Source organism: Hoplias malabaricus, chromosome 1 (genome assembly GCF_029633855.1).
Source record: "Hoplias malabaricus isolate fHopMal1 chromosome 1, fHopMal1.hap1, whole genome shotgun sequence".
NCBI classification, from domain to species: domain Eukaryota; kingdom Metazoa; phylum Chordata; class Actinopteri; order Characiformes; family Erythrinidae; genus Hoplias; species Hoplias malabaricus.
In genome coordinates this window covers 13460022-13482687 of record NC_089800.1, presented here as the reverse complement: position 1 = coordinate 13482687, position 22666 = coordinate 13460022, and the positions used below count along the sequence as shown (strand labels likewise).

The 22666-nt window shown below is 38.8% G+C and overlaps 1 protein-coding gene across 1 annotated transcript; it reads right to left on the bottom strand.

Moving 5' to 3' along the window:
- Positions 1 to 86: 86 nt before the first annotated feature.
- On the bottom strand, positions 87 to 21803 carry ankha (ANKH inorganic pyrophosphate transport regulator a). The gene is made up of 12 exons (XM_066646807.1): positions 21044 to 21803; positions 17956 to 18172; positions 16491 to 16609; positions 16215 to 16298; positions 13797 to 13967; positions 11652 to 11786; positions 11462 to 11554; positions 9610 to 9702; positions 5890 to 6019; positions 4361 to 4484; positions 3033 to 3132; positions 87 to 2644 (listed from the first exon to the last, which is right to left on the bottom strand). The coding sequence occupies exons 1-12, from the start codon at positions 21137 to 21139 to the stop codon at positions 2501 to 2503; spliced, it is 1506 nt and encodes a 501-aa protein (XP_066502904.1). The 5' UTR covers positions 21140 to 21803; the 3' UTR covers positions 87 to 2500.
- Between the last annotated feature and the right edge of the window lie 863 nt (positions 21804 to 22666).

Sequence of the window (22666 nt, the reverse complement as noted above, 5' to 3'; positions counted from 1 at the left end):
AAGTATGAATAAAATATTTTATGAATAACTTGAACTTCATCTCCATATATGAAAAGAGAACAACTGAAATAGAAACAATCCTTTAGTCAAATGTTTATTTCATAAACAGTATAATGAGTTAACAATAAATTAACGTCATCATGGCCTTAAAATATCTAACTAAGCAGCTCACACCCGGCCCCTCTTCAGACTCCAAGAAAGCATGGAATGACATAAAAAAAAAAGGAAAAAAACAAAACAAAATGCTGACAGCACCTTTCGCTAAACATTCCAACAACACAAATGGATTTTCCTCTGTGCCTGGTCCAAATGCAATGATGAAGATCACAGTATGACAACCCTAGCACCAAGAGAAACTTTACAAACTTGAACGATGAGCAGAATTCATGGCATTTCCAGATCATGGTGTGCTGGTAGACCACCAAACACCCCATCTGAGAGACAGTACTTAAAGCTATCAGCTTTGAAAGATTCATTCCTTCGGAAGACAACTGAAAGAATGTGTAGCTGTCAAGAAACGGAAACGGACCATTAAAAACATTTGCAGTAGAGTATCTTGGTCATTTTCACCAATGAGAACTAATTTGTGAGAAGTAGATGGTGCAAACAACTTTTTAAAACCCACGGTGGAGAAAAATATCCCCATGATTTCTTTGAAAACCTGAACCAACGATCCCAAAATGAATGGAAGATTTAACAAAGGTAAAGGGTGGACGCACTAACAAAAGTAGTCCATTACTCTCCCTATGTGGATGAAGCTCTTTTCTGAGGCTGGAAAGTAAGCAGCATGTACTTAATGGCCGATCTGATTGGGAATAAAAGTGTGGTTTTAATACTGCATTGCTTTTAAAGGGTAAGGAAGCAAGCCTTCGTGGATGTTCTTATTTACTCGTGATAGTTTGAAGAGGTCAATGAGTGCACAGGAGTGTGAATTAGGGATTGGACCTTGGGAACGGGAATGGTTCTAAATGTTTTTGCGAAGCTATCATTATTCCAGAGGCTGGAGGGTTTTCAAGCCACTTGCACAACCGGACAATTCTAGCTAGAATCTTTGCAGTCCATTTTCTGTTCCAAGTATGTTTTTGACATCTTTTTGTTAAAACTAAAGATGAACCATCCATGAGGGAAGACCAGTTTACTCCAAATGATGATACACACCGATCCAGAAAAAAAAGCATAATATTTCACCTTTCAGGAGGAGGGAGGGGAAAAAAAGGGCAAAAATAAGGACCTGAGCAAATTTGATAAAGCCAACCTGTGATGGTCATAATGTTTTGGCCACAGTATCTGCAAAATGGCAGGTCTTGGTAGGACACTTTTGGTGGGTACTAACTAGGAACAGCCCACAAGACTGCCATCTTGATTTCCACCACTTACACTTCAAAAACTGACTATTCACTTGCTGTCTAATAAATCCCAATCCTCCACTGTGATGAGATAATCAATGTTATTCACTTCACCAGTCAGTGGTTTTAAACTTGAGGCTGATCAAAGTGTGTTTGTGTATAAAAATCACCTTGTATATATACACACACAGAACCAGAACAAAATATACATTTCACTGGAATAAATCTATAAATCTATGAGCCATTGTGCGTTAACAGCTATTGTGCATTTAAAGGCCAAAACAAGAAAAGCCAAGAGGTTTTACTTGGGTTAAGTTCAGCAGCTAGAAGCGCCGCGATTGCGGCATCCCCCTCAATAGCTGAGCTGGTGCATCTGAGATTGGAGGATTTTATCTCTTCTCATTGCTGCTTGTTTGTGACAGTTGGTCTCAGAGAAGAGCACACAGATGATATCCAGCTACTCGCCACTTCACTAGTCCTGCTGCTTTGGCAAGGGATGGTCTATATCAGCTGCGTTGCAAGACATTTGATAAGAACTTTGTAAGAAAGTGCAAAAAACAGTGTCCATCAGTGCAGAAAATGCAATAGCAGAGACACAATATGCCCAATGTTTTGTGGACACCTGCTAGTCCAACATTTCTTCTAAAGTCTGGAGTATTACTAGAGAATGTTTCACCCTTTTGCTGTAGCTTCTTGGCTTCTGCTTTTCTGGGAAGGCCTTCAGCAAGGATTTGATCGCATTCACCCACAAGACTATTGCTGAGATCTCTCAACTCATCCCAGTGATAGTGAATGGTACTCCACCACATTGCCTGCTTCAACTGGCCATACTGGTATCTCTCTGGAGATTATACAACCTATATGCGAAACTGAATGTGTAAACAATGGCTGCACCTTCAAGTAACCGAACGCACCAATTACAATGTGATCTGGAAACGTTTGGACATGCAGTGGGTGTAAACTCAGGCTTTTGTCCGATTGTCCGCATTCCACTGCAGGTGATACTTTATGGGTCTGGTGTCTGGACGTGGCATACTGTGGGATCCCAGTGCATCAGTCTGTCCTTAGTTACACAGCCAATTCAGTTAATAGTCAAAAACTTGACCAGGAATTAGTTCTCTCCCTCCTGTCAATCCCCCATCACTTCCCCCGGTTCATTCTTCAATTCGTCCTCTGTCTGCCTCCTCCTCTTCATCTGCAATCTCCTGGATGTCGTCTAATGAAGGCCTGGATATGATCTCCGTCATCGGGGCAGCATCATTTGCCTGCACATCCTGCTCCACCTCTGGCTTTTTCCTCTAGGTATTGGATTTAGAAAGAGAAACAAATTACGTATCCAGGCTATAAATGATCAGTGATCCCTACCTTACAGGTCAACACACCCTGTCTGACCAGAAGGGATTTTTAATACACTTTGGTTTGTGGCTCAGAAGTTGCTCTTGTGATGGCTTGTGATCCAGGACTGGGTGTTGTGATCAATACTTGATTTCACTACTACTTCATTACAGAAATGCTCCAACATTTAGTATAAAGCCTTCTGGGGTGTTCACAATTTTTTGGGATCTCTCGCAGAACTGAGCTGTGGCTCATTCTCATTTAACAGAACAGACATATCCTTCTGAAAAAACGTTACATTAAAAGAGTTAAATGTAATGCTTTAGAGCAATTTGAACGATGCTTGCTCACCTGTTTTCTGTACACAAAGCATGCAGCCATTGCCACCATTGTGGCCTCTCCAAGGAAACCAGCCAGTAGAGACCCCACTCCCAGTGTAGCACCATGCACCCTGCACAAGAGCATAGGACCAATTACAGCATGAGCATTTTACACACAATAAATATACACGGATACCCAATAATCTGCATATAATTCAAAATAAATACATGCTTTGGAAAAGCAAAACTGTATTCCATTAGATAAAATAGCACACATGGATACTTTGTGCCAAGGATTGAGAGGTATGAAATGACTGCCTTTAAGCCCTGTATTTTCAGCTCTAGTATTCCACAAATGGATGTCTTTAAATCTGATTTCAAAAGCACCCAAGAGCAGTCTTCAGCCTAGTTTTTGGCCACACAAATGACGGTGGCATGACTTTGAATTAGTTCTGTATACTGATGGGACAGTAAGAAATAAAATAACTGAGGGATAAGAAAATATATCTATTTTTCACTAACGTTATATATCTGAAAGGTTTGTGGACAATCTTGTTCCAAAACATATTTTCTTTATTTAATTAAATTCTTTATTTAATTTAACACACCGGGAGGCTGTGGAGCAGCTGTACATGACTCTAAGGTCAACATCAGTACCTGACTTCATTACGGTTTATGCGGCTGAACACAATCAAAATATTACAGCATTGGCGCACCCTCTAACGTAACACCTTCTCAGGGGCTTTGGAAAGTGATTAATTTCATATTAATTCCATATTTTATTCTGATTCTTTTATACTTTGTTTTAGGTCACTAAACTCTTTCAGAGCGGTTTGTTTCTTCTGTCTGTCTATCATCGGTTTATAACCTTGATGTTTGGGGTGTGGGGGGGGGGGGGGGGGGTTGTTTATGGAACAATTGAGGGTGATAACAGTTTCTATAATATGTGTATATGTCTCCCACTGAGAATAACCAAGTCGCGACCAAGAAACATCTCTTACTCTCTTCACACGCACATGACTCTGTCTAATTCATTCTCAACAACCTCAACCAACAGGGATTTCCCTATTAAGTAATATCCTTGATTTCAATTTAACGTTTAAAATGAATTTTCCTTAAACAGACCCTCTAACCTACAGAATTAACAAAAGATTTACATAGATGTGTTTACAGCTGGGAAAGATAGACATATTCAGTCCAAAAATCAGTGAACCGTTTTTTTAAAACAAGGTGAAGTCTGCGCTGAAAACAGGGCAATCAGATAAACCAAACAAGACGAGAAACGAGAAATACTGGAACTTATGCAACACTATATCATAACTTTGTTTTTGTGCAGTCGTTGCTGGTGTTTTTGCATACCCCAAATAAGGAAGCACAGTAAGGCTCGTTATCAGCACGCCGATCCTCAGAACAGAACTGGGCGCCAGCACGAAGGTCTTTTTCAGGGTCATGAGCCAGCCAGTGAGATGAGCCCGAACAGTCACTGCATCATATAAATAAATAATTAATTACATTAAAACATATAATAAAATAAAATAAAGGGCCACATGGGGCCATTGCAACTCTTTATTACAAGTTCTCTGTTCAAAACTCTGTTCAAATTCTCTGTTGCAAAAATAATGCACGTGTAGCCACAGGTGGTGCCGTTTGGACATCATTAATGGAGTAATAAAAGAGTTCAAAAATAGATTTTTAGTCTATCACTGGAGCTACGAAAACCTATGCTAAGGTTTCCTAAAGCAAAACTAGGTAGTATCTTTACCTTAACATTACAGCTTCAAAATGTAATGCTTCACTCTCCTGCAACAGGGAAAATACAGTCATGACTACTCCAGGCTCTGCACTGTAGAAACTACACTATGTAACCTTTGGAGGTGGTTACCACCCTCCTGGCCCTTGATTTTAGAAGTGCTGTAGAAATAAACAACACTCAGCAAATGTAGGAGCCTAGGAGCAAAAATATCATCACCTACCTATTGACCCATTAAGACTGGGATGCCTCAACCCTAAATGGATAAATGAAAGACTAGAAGTACGCGTTCATACTTACCGCAACAGTCTGTCGCTGCAAGCGGTGGCATACTACCAAATCAGTCAAGCAACCATCAGGTTTTAATTTACAGATATAAGTGACTTTACAGCAATCTCCTGAAATCAGGGTGGGGCAGGGGTGGTGGGGGTTGTTTCCTGACCACCAAAAACTGTAGGACTGACACACCTACGTCCCCCTCTCAATATAATAACCTCCTTGGCAATGATAGAAGCCTCTGCACTCCAAAAGAACCACCCTTCAATCAGGCAAGAAGTTTGCCACAGCCAGGGAAAACTCTATGTTATCACAGTAATTTTTGGACTTGGGAACTAGTAGTATACTACTTCAGGAATGATCCTAATAAGCGACCTGGGTAGTCTCTCTGGGCTCCCCACAGTTTTACTACTGGAATTTCCTTAGGGATTAGTAAGATCCACTTCTAATTTTCCAGTATACAACATTAACATAAACACTCTCACTTTCAAGTTGTATGGTATGGCCTCGGTTTCTGTATCTGACCGCCTTTCCAACATCTCCTTCTAGAATTTGATCCACCACCAAATATATAATCTCAAAAAGAGGCAACTGATCCACCTGCCTAAAAGCACTCTAATACAACAACGCACCTGTCACCGCAGACTCCCTCAGAGAAAGTTAATCCGTCACATATTCTCAAAAATCTTGGAGTGAATCTTGATAATCAGTTTAATATAATAATTTAATCGGTTTAAGGACTTTTCCTTGTATTTCACATTATAAAGATGATGGAAACAATACATCTAACTGTCATTTTTTAGCCCAGGATAATTTTCAATGAGGCTGGACACATGAGTGGGAGATATAAATTATTTCTGACCTGGCACAGGGAAGAAGGAGAAGATCCGAAGAGGAACAATACACAGCTGAGCGAAGGTTGTATCCACCCCAATTACATCCACCAGAATTCGCTCTGACAAGCCAGGGATCCAGAAGACCATGAAACATAGCTAGTTGGGAGAACACATACGCACAGTAGTTTGTAAATATAAATCTTTGTGGTGAAAAAAATAATAACAACAACAACAACAAATAAAGACATTTGCAGGAAAGTAATTCAAAAAATTGGAAAAATACGCAACAGTACATTTTCCAAATGTGTTCACACTAGCAGCAAGTCGCTTGTGTTGTCCCACACCACTCCACACATTTGTTTCTTCTGGGTGGTGTTAGGGGCAGCACATGCTGTTGTTTGAGGGTCTGTGCAGTCTCTGAGATTGGTCTGAGGAAATGACTTTTCAGTGTTGTATCTGCATGTTATCAGTTGTTTGCAGAAATCGAGAAAACCCTCAGCTCAATTTGTTTTTTTGTTGCTTGGTTACTGTGTCACCTTCTACCACAGCTACACGTTTAAGCAGGTCAAAATTAATCAGCAACAACCCAGAACACAGCTGGACTGCCCAAGAATGTAAAAACAAATCTAAAAAATGATTCCTACAAAGCAGGCAATTGCTATTAGAAATTCCTTGTATAAACATATGTTACCTCAATAGAAGAGCATTGCTAATAGAATGGGAGTCATTGATGCAGTCGTACATGTGCCTCAGGACACCATGCCCAATGCCAACATCAGCTAGATGAGTATTAAGCCCCCAGCACTGAGCTGAAGCAATAGAACACCATGCAGTACTTTTGGGATGATCAGTACCTGTCTTGCTGAATGCAGTGTCATCAAATTTTTAATTCATTCTTTCATGCAGACACAGGGGGAACACAAATTCCACACAGACAGTCAGAGACAGAGACTGAACCCGGGACCCATAGTAACTGCAGCACCACCTTACACTCAAATCCTCACTGCGGATATTACAACTACATCTACTGTAAAGCCTTTCTAAAAGATGAGAAGATGCACTGGTGCAAAGAAGAAAATGATTACCCCCAAATTCAGAAGAAATTTAAAGATGTTTTAAAGTTAAAATATTTAGACATAGTGTAAGTAATATGGCCAGATGTACCCAAACATTTGCACGCAACTGGGCAGGTACATGTACACACGGAAGTGAGCACAACTGCATAACCCTTACAGCATAGCTGAAAGCACCAATTAAAATAACAGATTGTGCACACAGAACAGGTCGCATTTGGCAAAACAACAAACTAATCCGGTCCATCCTGTTCTGCACTGTGCATTGTGTCTCGGCTGGCTGTTTTGCTTCTAATGTGTGGTGTTTTTCAGCGCGTCCAGGGTCTGGAATGCCTGTCATCATTCTAGCACAGACATGCAATCAGGACTCGTCCCAGCTGGAGCAGGATTTACATGCTGTTTTTTTTTCCTCAGCATTTGCCCGCTCCCTCGCCCAGGGCCCAAAGCCATGACTGCCCGTTATGCCCCGTCTTCACCGCAAGAGTACACTTGGACAAAAGGAGTGGCATTTGATAAAAAGAATACAGTGTTAAACATGGTGATGGGTTAATTACACATTCAGGGTTGTGTCACAGACAGTGGCATAGATACAATGAATAAGGAATTCCATTGCAAATCTAATGTGGGTGGTGTTTTGACTGCTCCTAAGCATGCCAACAAGTCTTGCCTCTGCAGGAATATAGCATTCTTTTTCACACACTGTGCCTACTCCCTTGCCCAGCACATAGGGTCAGGCCTACTTGCCCTGCAGCTCGGAAACTGGGCTTGGTGCAATTTGATGAAAAGTAAAACAAATGCCTTTTCAACTCATAATCCTGGGTGTGGATCTAATACACGTAAGGGTTGTGTGGTAGCCAATGGCACAGGAAACACTGCCCAGGTAAACGTAAGGACGGACTGCATTAAACATACCTAACCTGCTGTGTTTCTGACTGTGCCCTGGGGCTAAGAACCTGGTCATCATTCTAGCACAGACATGCCATCAGGAATCGTCCCAGCAGGATTAGGGTTTACACTGTGCCTAGGGTTTCACACACATGCCTCTGTGCCCTGCTGCTCACACACTGGGCTAGTCGCAGGCCTGACTCATTGTTTACAGCGCACAGTCTCTGCAAAAAAAAAAAAAAAAGCGCCATGTGTACGTCCCCTAGCACCTTGCTACGCCCTCCTATAACTCAGCCCAGACCATGAAACATCCTGTTATTGAACTGAGCAAAACCACGTTCCAACCACAGTCTGTCCTCGGGGCTTGGACATCAAAGCCAAACTGCCTCATCCCATCCCTATTGACCAATGTGGTTTTTATTGTGTTATTTTTTTTCACCCCTCTGGCACACACTGTCCTGATGAACCAGTTTACAGTCTTCCATCTAGAACTGCATTACAATTCTCTTTTTTAGTTAAATACTGGAAGCAAACACGGAATGTGACCTAGAAATTCATTTAAAATCAGGGGTGTCAGACATCACTAGTTTAAAAATAGATTTAATAATTGTTTTTTGCTCAACAAATTTACAGTATCCAGTAAATAAAACATTTTAGATTAGAAATCGTGATCAGATTGTTGAAGGACGTGTACTATGATCTCATTATGTGGAACATGGGAGTTACAAACTACAACCAGTAAACCTAAAAAATCATAACACTATTTATACTATTCTTGCAGTAAGAGGCCAATATTTAATGGTGATTGTACATTTTAGTGAATGGAAAACTGTGCAGATTGTTAATGGATTGAACAACAACATATTCATTTGTGCATTTCAGATCCCAAGGCTGACAAACAAGCATTCCTCTGTACTGTAAATTGGCATCTCTCATGATAAGTATGTCTCCAACCCAATCTGACTATCCAACCTGTTTACTTTTCAGGTGAGACAAGCTCTGACTTGTAAATACATATGAGCAAGATGTTCTCTGATTTCTATTATGAGCTTCTCCGGTGCTGCCAGGTCTGTGCGGTAAGTGAGATGAAAAGTGAGCCCAAATCTCCATCTCTCAGGCTTTTACACAATTTCTTCTCCGCTCCTCAGAACATGTGCACACAAGCCAAACAGCAACCACATTTTATTGTATGGGTCTTTTACCATTATCTGTTATAGATCCTGAACGACACAACAGCTATTTCTGGCAGGTTCTGTACTTACCCTGGGATGCTTATAATTTGAGCTCCTTTATTCAAAAATGACTGATGCATCAGAAAAAAAGGAAAACACACTTTAAGCTCACCATTTTGCCACCAGCAAATACCTGTGTTACAATCCCTCATCCCACACCTATTAAGCAGGATCTGAAACGACAGTCTGCTATGAATTTACATAACCACTCACTTGTGCTTTGTATTTTATTTAGTTACTGATGTGAAGGAATGCAGCTCTGAAGCATGAACACTTTACTGCGGTCAGGTTCTGATGTTGAATGATTAGTCCTGGATAACAATCACCACTACATCACGTCTCATTCCACAGCTTAGCGCTGGCAGATTTTATAGAGCCCTAGCCAACATTTCCATTAGCCATGGTGACCTCAGGGTCAGTCTTAATGTGTACTTTTTTGTTTGCAATACATTTCTTTGAAGATGGTCACTAATTATATTAAAACAAAAATAAAGGCTAGATATGGTTTGCACAGAATATTTGTGTTGCATAGATTGGCGCTGAAAAGTTTTCTTACCGTTAAGGACAAGGTAAAGCAGGCCAACGTGAACCTCTTGATTTGAGATCTGGTCACTGAAGCACCAGCAGTCAGCTTGTTGCTGGGATTATTCTGTTTAGGGAAGAGGAAGATAATACCTTTTATAATAAATTCAGGTACAAGAGAAATAAACTCACCTAAGGGAAAGACCCTTGACAAATCCAGCTAGTGAGGTTTCTGCCCTTACCCCAAACACAGACAATAAGCCAAGACATGTTTTTTGCTAATGTCCCTGTTTTACTTATAAAAACTGTGCTATTATTTCTATTAGATATTAGATTAGATTTTATTAGATATTAGATTCTATTTAAATAATATATATTTAAAAAATTGCAAAAATATTGATACAAACTCCAGACCCTGAGCGTTTCTTTTAAATATTCCTCATTTTATCACCTGGACATTTGTGTTTTCATTTGGCCAAGTATATGAAAGACATAAATAAAAGGGACTGGACACTGTTTTAAAAATATCTGCAAGAACAAGGCACCACTCCGTCACTATGCAGTGTGGTTATGATCACTGACCATACAGCAATGAGGGGGAAAAGTAGTTTAAAGATTTATTCCTATATTAGGTTTAGGGTGAAATGTTCCTTGTTCTTTCACTGTGCCTACTGCAGCTAATGTAAATTCAGGAAGAAAGCTTTTACTATTTAGAATCACAATTTAAAATAATAATAATAATAATAAATAAAATATAATAAAAAACACACATTCAATTTTACTTTATGCTGCTTTTATCAAATGTGATGAAGGCTGATCAACCTGCTCCCCCCACACTTGTGAGTGTGTTTAAAGGGATATTTCATTTCTAATTACTACCAGCCACAGTTTCCTTATTGTGGCACTAATACTCTGCCATACACTAATTTATTAAAAATAGTTTTTCATAAATAAATGTGATTAAAAGAATCTTGGGTCATACTGATATATTGTGCCTATATTGTACATACAATTTAAATATACTAATATACGATGAATGTTTCGATGAATACACTAATTCATCTACTACACTTAGTTCAATACAGGCACCTTCACTCACTCTAGACACAAAGTCAGCAACTGGAAGCTTAAAAATCATAAATAAATGAATTAATTAATTAATTATAAAAAAATATTTAATGGAATTTTTCATACTGAACAAATAAGACCAAGGTATTTCAGCTATTTAAACAAAAACAAAAAACAAAAACAAACAAACAAACGAACAAAAAAAAAACCATGGACATTGTCCATGTGATTCAGCCCAAACCCAAACACCTGACTCATAGCCATTCCGGTAGGTTTCTACCACCACAGGGGCTATAGTCTTAGTCAAACAGTCACCGTTACATGGCTGCTATGTAATTACACCCAGGCTGAGATCGGCGTTGTGTGGTGGTTCTGGAATATTCCTACTGTCTTATGATTGACTAGGACATGTTTGTGATTTGATTTCATTATTGTAAAATAAACAAAAAATAAAAGAAAATATTCAAAAGCTCTGACATAACATCTGCAGCTCACATAACACTACTACAATATTGAAATTATTATTTATTCTAAGTGTAAAAAAATAAAAAAATATCAAAAATAGAAAGAATATTTCTCTCAAATAAAGATAGAATAATATAAAGATAAAAATAATATTCAAGATTACAGATTAGACAGATTTTAGGGTTAATATATTTAAGTGTTTACTTCTTTGAAAACAAATTCTTATATGGGCCAGCTACCAGTACATCACATCCGCCAATGTAAATATTTGTGGATTTGAAGGGATATAAACCAAGGGAAAATTCACTAGTCACTGCAGTCTTGCTTGCTAGGATGTAAGACAGGAAACACACCTTGTTGAAGGCAGGGTAGACAGCTCGCAATTCTGTCAGCCAGCCATAGGGCATGTGTCCCACGGGATAGGTGGCTGTGAGGACTGCTACAGCCTTGCAACAAAAAAAAAAAAACATTTGAAGTTTGAAGCAGGTTCCCATTTGTCACAGACATAGGTCATAACACACTCTGAAAGGCAACAGAACTGACCTCTGTAGCAGCAGCACTGCCTTTGAGATCTCTAGCTACAAAGAGATTGACAACTGGCCTGCTGATCCTCTGTGTGGCCAGAATGAGAGCCAAAGGCCACCAGAAACTCAGCATCTTCCTTACGGTTGTGTCTCCCTAGAGAAGGACAAAGGCAAAATCCTTTTAATGCCTCGGTCACCGCTAAAAATTTAATTCAACATTAAGTCGCCAAAATTGTAAAGCTATTTATACTACTCATAGTTAATTCTGTAAAAAAGAAATGACTACACATTGGAAATCATCTTAAAGATGTTGGTCTGGCAAAAATGTACACAATTTCCTCTTACAACAAATGTAATCAATCAGCAAAGATATGTTTAGTGTCTAAAGTTGCTGTTTTTAGATTTGCACTGGTACTATGACGCTAATGGAGCTAAAGAAGCAGTTAGCGTTCAGCCATGAAGTTAGCATTAAGCAAACATCAATTTCAATCACCAGCTTGCCTCAACATACGTCAGATTGAGTCATCCAAAATAGACTTCCACAGGTGGTTTCTGATATTACATGACTTAATATTGTCCCTAAAAACTGCACAAAATTTCATTGAAAAACTTAAAGCTTAGCCATGCTTCATAGAGCTTAGCATTTTCATACCCTGTCAGAAACCACACAAACAAATCTATTTGAGTACTCTGAGGGAAGTGGATGCAGTTTGCAGCAGTTTGGAAAACAATGAACATTAAATATATTTGATATCTGGCAAAACAAGGTGGCGTTAAAAGAATGGCCCACGGTGGGAAATCAACCGCAAGTTGATAATACAGCTTTGGCACTATCAGCATCAATTACTGCAATGTCTATTTCCAGTAAACCTGAAAGAAGAGATCAATGCAAAACCATGCCCATGTGCTGAAAAATTACAAATCAAGAATCAAAAAGCTGCTGGAATTCAAAAATCACTGAACTTGTTTATGATTCCTCAGATCAGGACAAGCAGAAAATAAGACTTGACTTTTGAGGGGTGGGGGAAAGGAACCCTTGCAGATATCTTGGAAAACCCAAGAACAACTAGAAAAAGGCGAGACCAATGAATAAAAAAAGACTCTAATATATTTAATTTCAGTGAAACTTACTGTTTCTAAATTTTCCACCTGATGTTGAAAAAGGAATTCATATACATGTAAAAGCTTTCCCATTGCCCCACAAAAAAGCTCTCTTTAGAGTAGAGTAAAGAGTCTACTTTAGGGCAGTGTACCGTACAGTGTATCACTGATTGCTAGACATGCCTTTACAACATACTCAAATACATTTTGCCCTGTTTACAGACTTTGAGGAAAGACACATCTCTGGACTGAGAGAAGCAGGATGATCATTTTGACAAATTGCATCTAGACTGTTCTGACCATGCTGTTAGGACGTGCTGGGAGCAGTGGCATCATGAATGAGATAGCTGGACTGCTACGGACATCCTCTTTAGCACTGCATCCAGCATCTGATGATGGTCAGGTTTGAATTCAAAGGCCTCAGGATGAGTGCTTCAATTCTACTTTTGCTGTGGAGTGTGATGATCTGGAAAGCTAGCGAATCAGTCACCCTTAGTAGCCATACAAGGGACAGCTCACAAAGGACAATCACAGCTCAGCGATATGTGCAGGACATATTCCATTTTTCATCAGCATTATGCTTGCTGACATGCCAGCTTCAGCAACATAAAAACGTGCAAGATCTACAAGCACAGCTGCAAAACCTGTGAGCAAATGTGCCACGGGATGGCATATCCCATCTTGTATCCAGGCTAGAGGCAGCCAAACAGAACTAGTGCCAGTTTCCACATTTTGTAAATTTTACGTAATAACTATATTCTTTCACTCAAATAAGGAAATAACTTTAATATATCATCATTACATTTACACAAAGTTTCATTATATTCCCAAAAGTCATTGGTGTATTTTTACTTTTATTTATTTATTTGTGTATTTATTTATTATTTTTGTGAATGTATAAATATGCTAATATCATATAATTAATTCACATTATACTGATAGGAATCATTTCATTTTATTATCACACAATGAAGTGCTGATATTGCCAGAATAATATTAATATACCTCAGTATCCATAGAATGAATGGAAGAATAAATAATGTTATGAACTGTGTGAATATACCCCCAATTCCTGACTGCAGGAGACAGGGAAGGTGTCGTGGATGTTGCAGTAGTAGCCAAGTCCTACAATGGTAAACCTCACCAGAGCTCCCATGTACAGAGAGAGTATGGGAATGAGCAAGGGTTCGAGGCATTCCAGGTGACTCTGCAAAAGAATCGCTACGAACACAATCTACAGGAGAGAAAAGGTTAAACACTTCACAGTCTGAGGAACACAATACATATATTTAACATGAGTAAACACAGATATTGTTACACCATTGACAAATAAATCATCACAGCCGAGCGCAAAATGCACCTCTAAAGACATGGACATTTTTAAATGGCCCAGTCTGAAGGAACTGCAAATGACCATGCCCAATGTCAACTGTAGGCTTGAGGATTCAAAAGCCCCAGGATTAAGCTGTGTTCTCTGAGATGATTCAGACATTTGGAATTAGTTTAAGTTGCTTTTATGATTCAAAAATAATCATCCAACAACAATAACTGATCTCAATAATTCATTTGTTGCTGAATGGCATTAAATCTTACCAAGAACTTCCCAGATTAATAGAGTATTCATCGTTTATATGAAATCCCACACTCCAGATCTAAAGAATTTACTATTCAAACAAAACTGATATTTAGGGTTCAAGCGCTCTAGTGCATAGAACCCTATTGCTTTTGTTTGGATTTTTCTTTTTCTCCTAAATAAATAAATCTGCAGAAGAAACTGTAACAGCTACAGACACCAAAATTGGTGGGTAAGTGTAGTTTGTGTGCATCTCAGTGGACAACAAACATTACACTAATTGGTCAATGGGTGGCGCTATCATTTAGCTAAACGTGTTTTGCCTCATAACTCCAAAATGCTGGTAGCTATGTACAAAATTCTAATTTTTCCTGATTCCTTGCATGCAGGCAAACAACTTTGCTACTCAGACCATATATTACATTTTTTTATTTTGTCTACTAAGCCAAATGTATAACATCTATAAATCATGTGCATGTAAATACATTAGATATTACGTATGTCAACCCCAAACATGTTGATTTCACCATACAGACATTAACAAGCTAACAAATTGGGTAAATAATTTGCTTCACCTGTATTTGTGCAATTACCAGAGATAAAGGCTAGACTGCAGTAAATCCAGATTACAGCAATATGTGCATGTGAACTAGTGTGAAAGCCACAAAATGAAATAATCCAAATCAAATCAATTCCTAAATTGCCATTGGTATTATATATTACATGACCAAATGTTTATAGACAAACCTAGTGAACTGAGCTATATTCAAATAATTTATTGTGGATACAGACGTTCATTCGTACACAGCTTGAAACATTTTCTTGAAAAAGGTGACAGTACAACCTGCTTCAGAGTCTGATCCTCTAAATGAGAATAGGCCTTTGTTTACTTCAGATGAGAGATGCAGGAACAGAAATGCTGGGGAATTTTTTTTAAAATTTTCACTTTGTTCTCCTTTCCTTCATTTTAATTTTTGTTTTATTAACTTCATTTTGCACTGTCACAAACATGGGTCCAGCTCTGTGATTGGAGAGATTCAGAAAAGGATGTGGGAACAACTCTGAATTACCTGCCATCTACGTAAGATGCGACACAAAATCAAAACAAGATTTGAATTTTTCCCAGCGTTTCAGTCGTTCTATTTCAATTTGTGGGTTGGTAAGAGCTCCTGATCACTATATTATCGTGCTAATGCACTGAAAAATTTGATTGTTTTATTAAAAATGTCCTCTTTCCAATTAGATAGGACACTATAGAACAGAATCTAACATCACCAAAATAAATGCCTTGCATAGGTAATAGCCCCACAGAGACCAGACGGTTGAGCAGTGAAATTACAAAACTCTGGACAGATGGCACTCCATCCAGTAAATGAATAATCATCCATCATCAGTTCCTCACCCTGAGAACTCTGCAGTTAAAAAATTAAAAACCAATTCTACCCCTCACTTTTATTTTTACCTCAAACAGCACGGAAGTGATTTACTACCATCGACATACTGCTGGGTGCCGTCATTATATTTTACAGCAGAGCTGCAATTACCAGCTGCATTCCTGCACTCATTATAAACCTTGCATATATATTTCTACAGAACCAATCGATTCCTCATCTGTGTCCACCCATGACTAACAGTGTATGGCCATTCGTGAATAGACTTACTTAGAATAGTTTGGTAAAAAATCAAATGTACACAAGTTTCTCCCCTTACATCAAATAAATGCAATTATCCAAGACATGCTGAAGAGTACATTTATATTACAGCATTGCAGCCATGAGGCCGTGAAAACGTGAAAAATAGAATAGAATAGAATAGTTATAGTTGCATAATTTGGTAACAGGCGAAGGTCTGTGAGGGTCTGAGGGTCTTGCAAGCATATGATTATACACTTTAACTGTTGGTATTTACCTGTGCTACAACATCAGAGATGGATGCAGATCCCACAAGTAGGCTGTGCTTGTGCTTTAGAAGGATGCCTGAATGAATCCATGCCTTTGTAAGATACAGGAGTCGTCAGTCAGACATATTTAAAATGTATTCAGGCAATCCTGTGTGTCATGTATTACTGAGTCTCATGATAACAAGGATATATATTATTTAAATGTATTCAGAGTTAGAGTAAAATATATATCAGGTGTGGACTCTTGCTAGGTAAGTCCAGGTAAGCTAGATAAGTATACTCACCATTGAATCCAGTAAGGGAAACAATGCGAGGTACAGGAACGCTTTTCTCGTCTTGCTGCCGACGGATTCATCCACATGGTGGAGCTTGTTGATGATGTAATATCCGAGATCTGTATAAGCTAAAATAAAGATAGCACAATAACAGAACTTTTAAAGCACTTTAGTTATTTTAAAAACAAAAAGTTCACCTGTGAATATATGTATTGTTATTGTATATGGCATCATAAAATCACCCTCTCCTAAGAGAATATCTCTTTGTTTCACTTATTCTGAGCACTTTAGAATGAACAGCTGCTTCCTTTGAATGCTTCCCATCTGAGCCAATCAGCATCCTGCACTGGAAAATGGTCAATAACAGCAGTGACTCATGTTGTCAATAGAAATTTTGCTCAATGAAAGCTGGCAACAAGTGAGTTGTCTTTTGTGCTTCTTTTGAGTCCACCACTGTTGCCTGAACTGCCTCGATCATGTGTCATGCCAGGTCAGCAGCAGTGCTGTTTGGAGCAACACACACATATAAGTGTACACTGCTCAAAAGTTGGAAATCATCAATCAAACCGCACCAGTCATTTGAAATAAAAGGTTTTCAATAATAAAATCTTAGGAATTATATTGTTGCTAGTCCAGTGCAACTTCACAGTTTTCACATGATGAGTAGAAATTGAATAATAAAGATTAATGAGATTTTAAATGTATCCAGAGTTATTTCATGACAATTTTGAAACTGTGGTAAAGAACAAAAAAAAAAAAAAAAAAGAAAGAAATTGCTGGTCAAATTTAAAAAAATCTCATCTTTCCCAAAATGCTGAACAAACAGAAAAATAATAGCTTTTCGTGTATTATTTAGCTAACTGCTTGGAAAATATCTGTGACTAACAGTGAGAAATTAAAACAGAACTCTGCTCCTGGTCATTTTTAAACAGCAGGAGAAAACACGGGGATGGTTGTATTATACTGTTAAAAAGAACACTGTTCTAAAATTCTCTTTTGCTTCATCTGAAGCAATATAAGAAGTCAGAAATTAATTTGTCAAGAGGGAACACCATTTGGTTCAATCTAATCACCATCCCACAACACTACACAGTGCCCAGTCCACCTGAGTGCATTCAACCAGTGCAGATCACCAACCCAGTTTCTAGAATGGCCTTATCTATGTTATCTACCCTATGGTATTAATGTACAACCTATCATCACTTAACATGCTTAAAATTAAAGCATTTTCATGTGTGAAAACACTAGTGTCTTGTTTGCAAGAACAATAACCAAATTTGTGACCTTTTTCCAAAAGTCACTTAATCATTACAATGCTCACTTTGTCTAGAATATAATTTTTAACACGATTGTGTGAATGCAGTCATGTATTTAAAAAAATGGAGGTCCATTTGTTCTGAAATGTGTCCCAATTTAAAAAAAAAAACAACAAAAGTGAAATATAACCAAGTCCACAAAACATATGCACACTTACCTATGAGAATGTGGAGGATCATGGCTATGATGCCAGCCACAACCATACAGAGAAGGGCCTTGATTCTGTCCTTCCTGCTGTGGACAAGCACCAACCCAACACTCTTAAAATCACTCATGGGTCCAGTGAAGAACTTCATTAGGGAGTAGGCCAATCCATAACTGGCTAGCATCTCCACACGATCCTCCTTTACTGAGGCGATACCTCGGTTCAGGGCCTGTAAAAAATAAAGAAAGACCAGAGTCATATTTTTAATGGATATTAATTAGTCTAGATGGACAGAAATGTCATATCCAGGATCTATCCATTCTCAAACTAGCAGTACAAACATCCAGGACAAGAGATGAAATACATGTACAAAAGGCTTGTAGGCATCCCTTAAATTTAGTGAATGTAGCTACTTTGTTGTGAACCCACTGTGGACACAGATGTTCAGTTGTACACTCAGAATGGGACAGAATGCTGTGATCTGGAGCAGCCACGTAAGCCCAATATTCAGCTCGAGTCAGCTAGAGAGGTGTAAAGCACTCAAGCAATATTTTTTCCCCCTAATGTCCTAATGAAAATCCATATAAAGTGGTTATATGTACAGTCATTTTTTTTTTTTTTTTTTTTAATGTTATCAGATTCCTGTAATTTCATTTAAGTACCAACTAGGGGTGGGCGAGAGGGCTCTAAAATAATATCACGATATCTCAGGGTATTTTTGCGATAATGATCTTCATGGCAATATGGAAAAAAAAAATAACTGAAATATATTTATATTAATTTCCAGAACACACTATTGCAACAAATGCAATATTAATATTAATTATATTCAATAAATATTATATAACATTTTATTTTTCTTCAAATCTAACAATTTCAAACATTCAGAAGGAACAACAAATAAATGTGTAAGAATTTTATTTTGTAAACAACCATAACTTACCAAGATTTGATACACACACATACCCATACACACACACTCCAGTTTGAAAACATTCTTTATCACACACTTCACACAGTTGTGTTTCTGCAATAACCCGTTTCTATTAATACATTTTCTCTTACACACATTTTGCAAGACTAATCTCTGCCCTCACTTTTACAAGCGCACACACACACACACTGCAGGGAACTCACTGTCCCCTGAACAGAAATAGCCAGAGAGGATGACAGGACACACTGCACTTCAGCAACCTACTACGCACCTCACAGTAAATACTTTTATACAGTGAAACCTGCTGTACATTACTGTCTGATTTTGTCTGAGCTTCTGTCACAGGCTCATGCTGATTTTCAGTTTTAGAAGTTTGGAAATCACTTAAATCATGCAAAGCTGAAAATGTAACCAAATTCTAAAACTGAACTGAGATGGTGGAAGAATATCCGTGCAGATTTCTGTACTGAGACCCAGCTCTGAATGTACTACAAGGACAGCTGCTAGACACGTGCCAATCTATACACACCCACACCCATAATAGACTCAGCAGGAAAACAAAACAGACAAAGAACAGAAGGTGAAGGGTGTGCAGGAATAAAGACAAAACAATAGACAAAAGCACCTGAAATACTTTGAATGATCTGAATGCCATTAGTCCCAGGACTAAGAGTTTATGAAATGGCCATGTGTGTGCTTTCAATATATATATATTTTTTATTACAGATACTGAAATCTCGCACTATACTACACCTTTAGTTCTGCATTTGTTTGCCCCCTTTCACCTTGTCCTTCAGTAATAAGAACTTCTGCAGGACCACCAGAGGAGGTACGATTTGGTTGATGGATCATTCTCAACACTGCAGGGGTTAATGGGTGTTATGTTTGTAGGCGTGGATAAGACACAGCAGTGCTGCTGGAGATTTAAAAACTGTGTCCACTCACTGCCCACTCTACCAAACACACCTACCTATTATTCCACCTTATCATTGTAAAGTCAGAGACAGTCGCACATAGTCGCACACTGCCCTCTAGTCCATAAGTGGACACAGGATTCTGTTGGCTGGATATTTTTGGTTGGTGGCCTATTCTCCAGCAGCAACACGGAAGACTTTAAAAACTCCATCAAAACTACTGTATCTGATCCTCTTGTACCAGCAAAACACACCACACCACGTCAGTGTTACCGCAGTGCTCAGACGGATTAACCAGCCAAATCAGACCTGCTCTGTGGTGTTCCTGTAGAGGTCCTGACCACTGAAAAAGGGTGAAATGGAAACACAGTATGCAGGACAACAGACAAATTACAGTGTGTAGCTGTAAAACTACAAAGTGCTCCTTTATTGTTAGTATGTCTAGAGTGGAGAGGAAAAAAAAAGAGGTGATCATAATATTAACTAATTGGTGTATATCATTCTAAAAATTGTATTGCAGTTCTAATTGTAATAACTTAAGGATGTGGATTTTTTGGTAAACAAAACCACATATCATATTGGGACCTCAGGGCATAAGGCCAAAGTGCTATAAAAATGTGGCCCTTTAAATGGAAATTTCACCCATTTATGAAAATGTCTACAAACAACAAAGTCATTGAGTCGGCTCTGATGTGACATTGTTCCCTGTGGAGGAACTTACAGACTACTGTTTCATTACAGTACTGTGTGAGATAGGACTTCATGTTTGTGAGGTCTACAATAAAAATAAGGGTATTATATATATATATATATATATATATATTTTTTTTTTTTTTCCCCCAGTGAATGTACGTGAACACTCTGAGTAATATACTTATTATAATGGTACTTGGTAAAATCGTGTCAAATCTGAAAATGGGCACTACTTTACCTCACAACATTCGGCATGTACCCCTCCACCAAGTGTCTCAGTAATGTTGTGTAATAACATTTTGTGAAGCAGCTTTTTATGGACAACCGGATACCTGCTCCTATCCCCACCATTGTTAAAAATATAAAAATAAAGTAAACAAAAATAAACAAAAATCACAAAGAAATGGGGCTCCTGGTTTCTCTCTGATACAACGTTTCACACCAGTTCGTTCTAGAGGACTTGTTTACATTTTAACTGTGTCATTCTGTGGGAAGTTTTAAAAGTCAGTGGGTTTCCCCTTAAATGTGGAAAAGTCTATATTTAGTAAAGCCAACTTACCTGTTCTCCGAAGTCGATGGCTATGTTGGTAATGGCAAGAGGAAGAAGGAACCGAATGAGAGGCCAGTATGAAGTGAGAGAAGTCAGTTCCACCATAATGGAATAAGACAGAAGAAGTCCTCTGAGAAATCTACAGCAGCAACTGTAATCTAACGCCTGACCCCTTAAAACCCACCGCACTACAACCAGTTACCAAATCTAAAACCTTCCGCAGTACAGGTGGACAGCTGTCGTCTCTATAAAACCCACCGCACTACAGGCAGCCAGCCACCGTCTAAACTCTGCCAGCAAACGGCACACACCTGTGAGCTCTCTAAACCCGCCTCTGGACAGACAGGGCGTTAGGAAATATAAGTAAACCGTATTATAAATAAACTGGAACTATACCCACCGCACTAGAGGAGCCAGCTACCGCCAAAGTGGGTTTAAAACCACAGTAGTACACAGTCAGGTAACTACCCTAAAACTCACCGCAGCACAGGCTAGAAACGCTCTAAAACCCACCGCAGCACAGGCAGCAAGCGTTAGCGTGAACTCGTCGCAGCTTCATTCTGCAAAACCCTTTACTTTGAAACTGATAAAAGACCCCAACACCAGAGTAACTCCCCACAGTTCCTCCGCAGATAAAAGTTCAGCTGCACGCTTCAGTTATTAGCAGCACCGGGGACACGCAAAGACAGTGTCTGTGTTCAGTCCATAACATTACAGCGAGCTCCGCTCCTACTCCAGCGCTCAGCACTTAGCACGCACCTCTCTACTGTCATTTCTCACTTTTCACTGAACACGTGGGGCGGCACAACACACAGGCCACGCCCACCGCCCCTACGACACGGCCAAAGAAAGTTCAAAAACAGATGATCCACTCTACGAAACGTAGACCACAGAAATGGCCCAAAATTACTCTCATTACCTTAACTTCCGTCATAAGTTAAGAATAAGCTCCCCTCTATTTAAAAGTCACAATTTTGGAGTAGACGTGCACTAGCAATTCTGGAAGAGACCGTTTGAGGTACAAATTGATTGATTCATTAGGTATATTTTTATTCTATTAATACTCTTTTTAAAAAAAATAATATATATAGACAATACTCACTTGCATTTAGTGACAAGACTGCTGTTTTCTTTAGTTTATTTGCTCTTCATTTTATGGATCTTTGCTGCCACCTGCTGGAGATCTCCCGCTGTTCAGCTATAATGCCTTTCACTTTTCTGTGAAGGCTTTCTACAAGATTTTGTTGTTTGTCTGCACAAACTTTTGCCCATTCATCCAGAAGAGCATTTGAGTGATTAGACACCGATGTTGGATGAGAGGCCCTGGCTTGCCATTTCCATTCTAGCTCATCTCAAATGTGTTAGATGGGGTTGAGATCAGGGCTCTGTGTGTGCCAAACAAGATCTTTCACACCAAATTCACCTAATCACGTCTTTTAGGACCTTGCTTTGTGCACTGGGGCACAGTCAGTCTGGAACAGAAAATGACTGGCATATACAGAGGCATATTCAAATCAGATAAAATGTTTCAGTGACCTTTTTGCTAAATAAACTGTCCACCTTTAAATGTTCAACAGACCATACATTTAAAATAACAGACAGTAATCCATCTGTTTCTCAGCATACATTTTT

Coding starts and splice junctions, on each gene's coding strand:
- ankha (XM_066646807.1), bottom strand. CDS start 21,139: ATGGTGGAACTGACTTCTCTCACTTCATACTGGCCTCTCATTCGGTTC. Junction 9,703..11,461: donor TCTACCCTGCCTTCAACAAG/GTGTGTTTCCTG, acceptor TTCCCTAAACAG/AATAATCCCAGCAACAAGCT. Junction 6,020..9,609: donor GCTTTACCTTGTCCTTAACG/GTAAGAAAACTT, acceptor TCTCCCAACTAG/CTATGTTTCATGGTCTTCTG.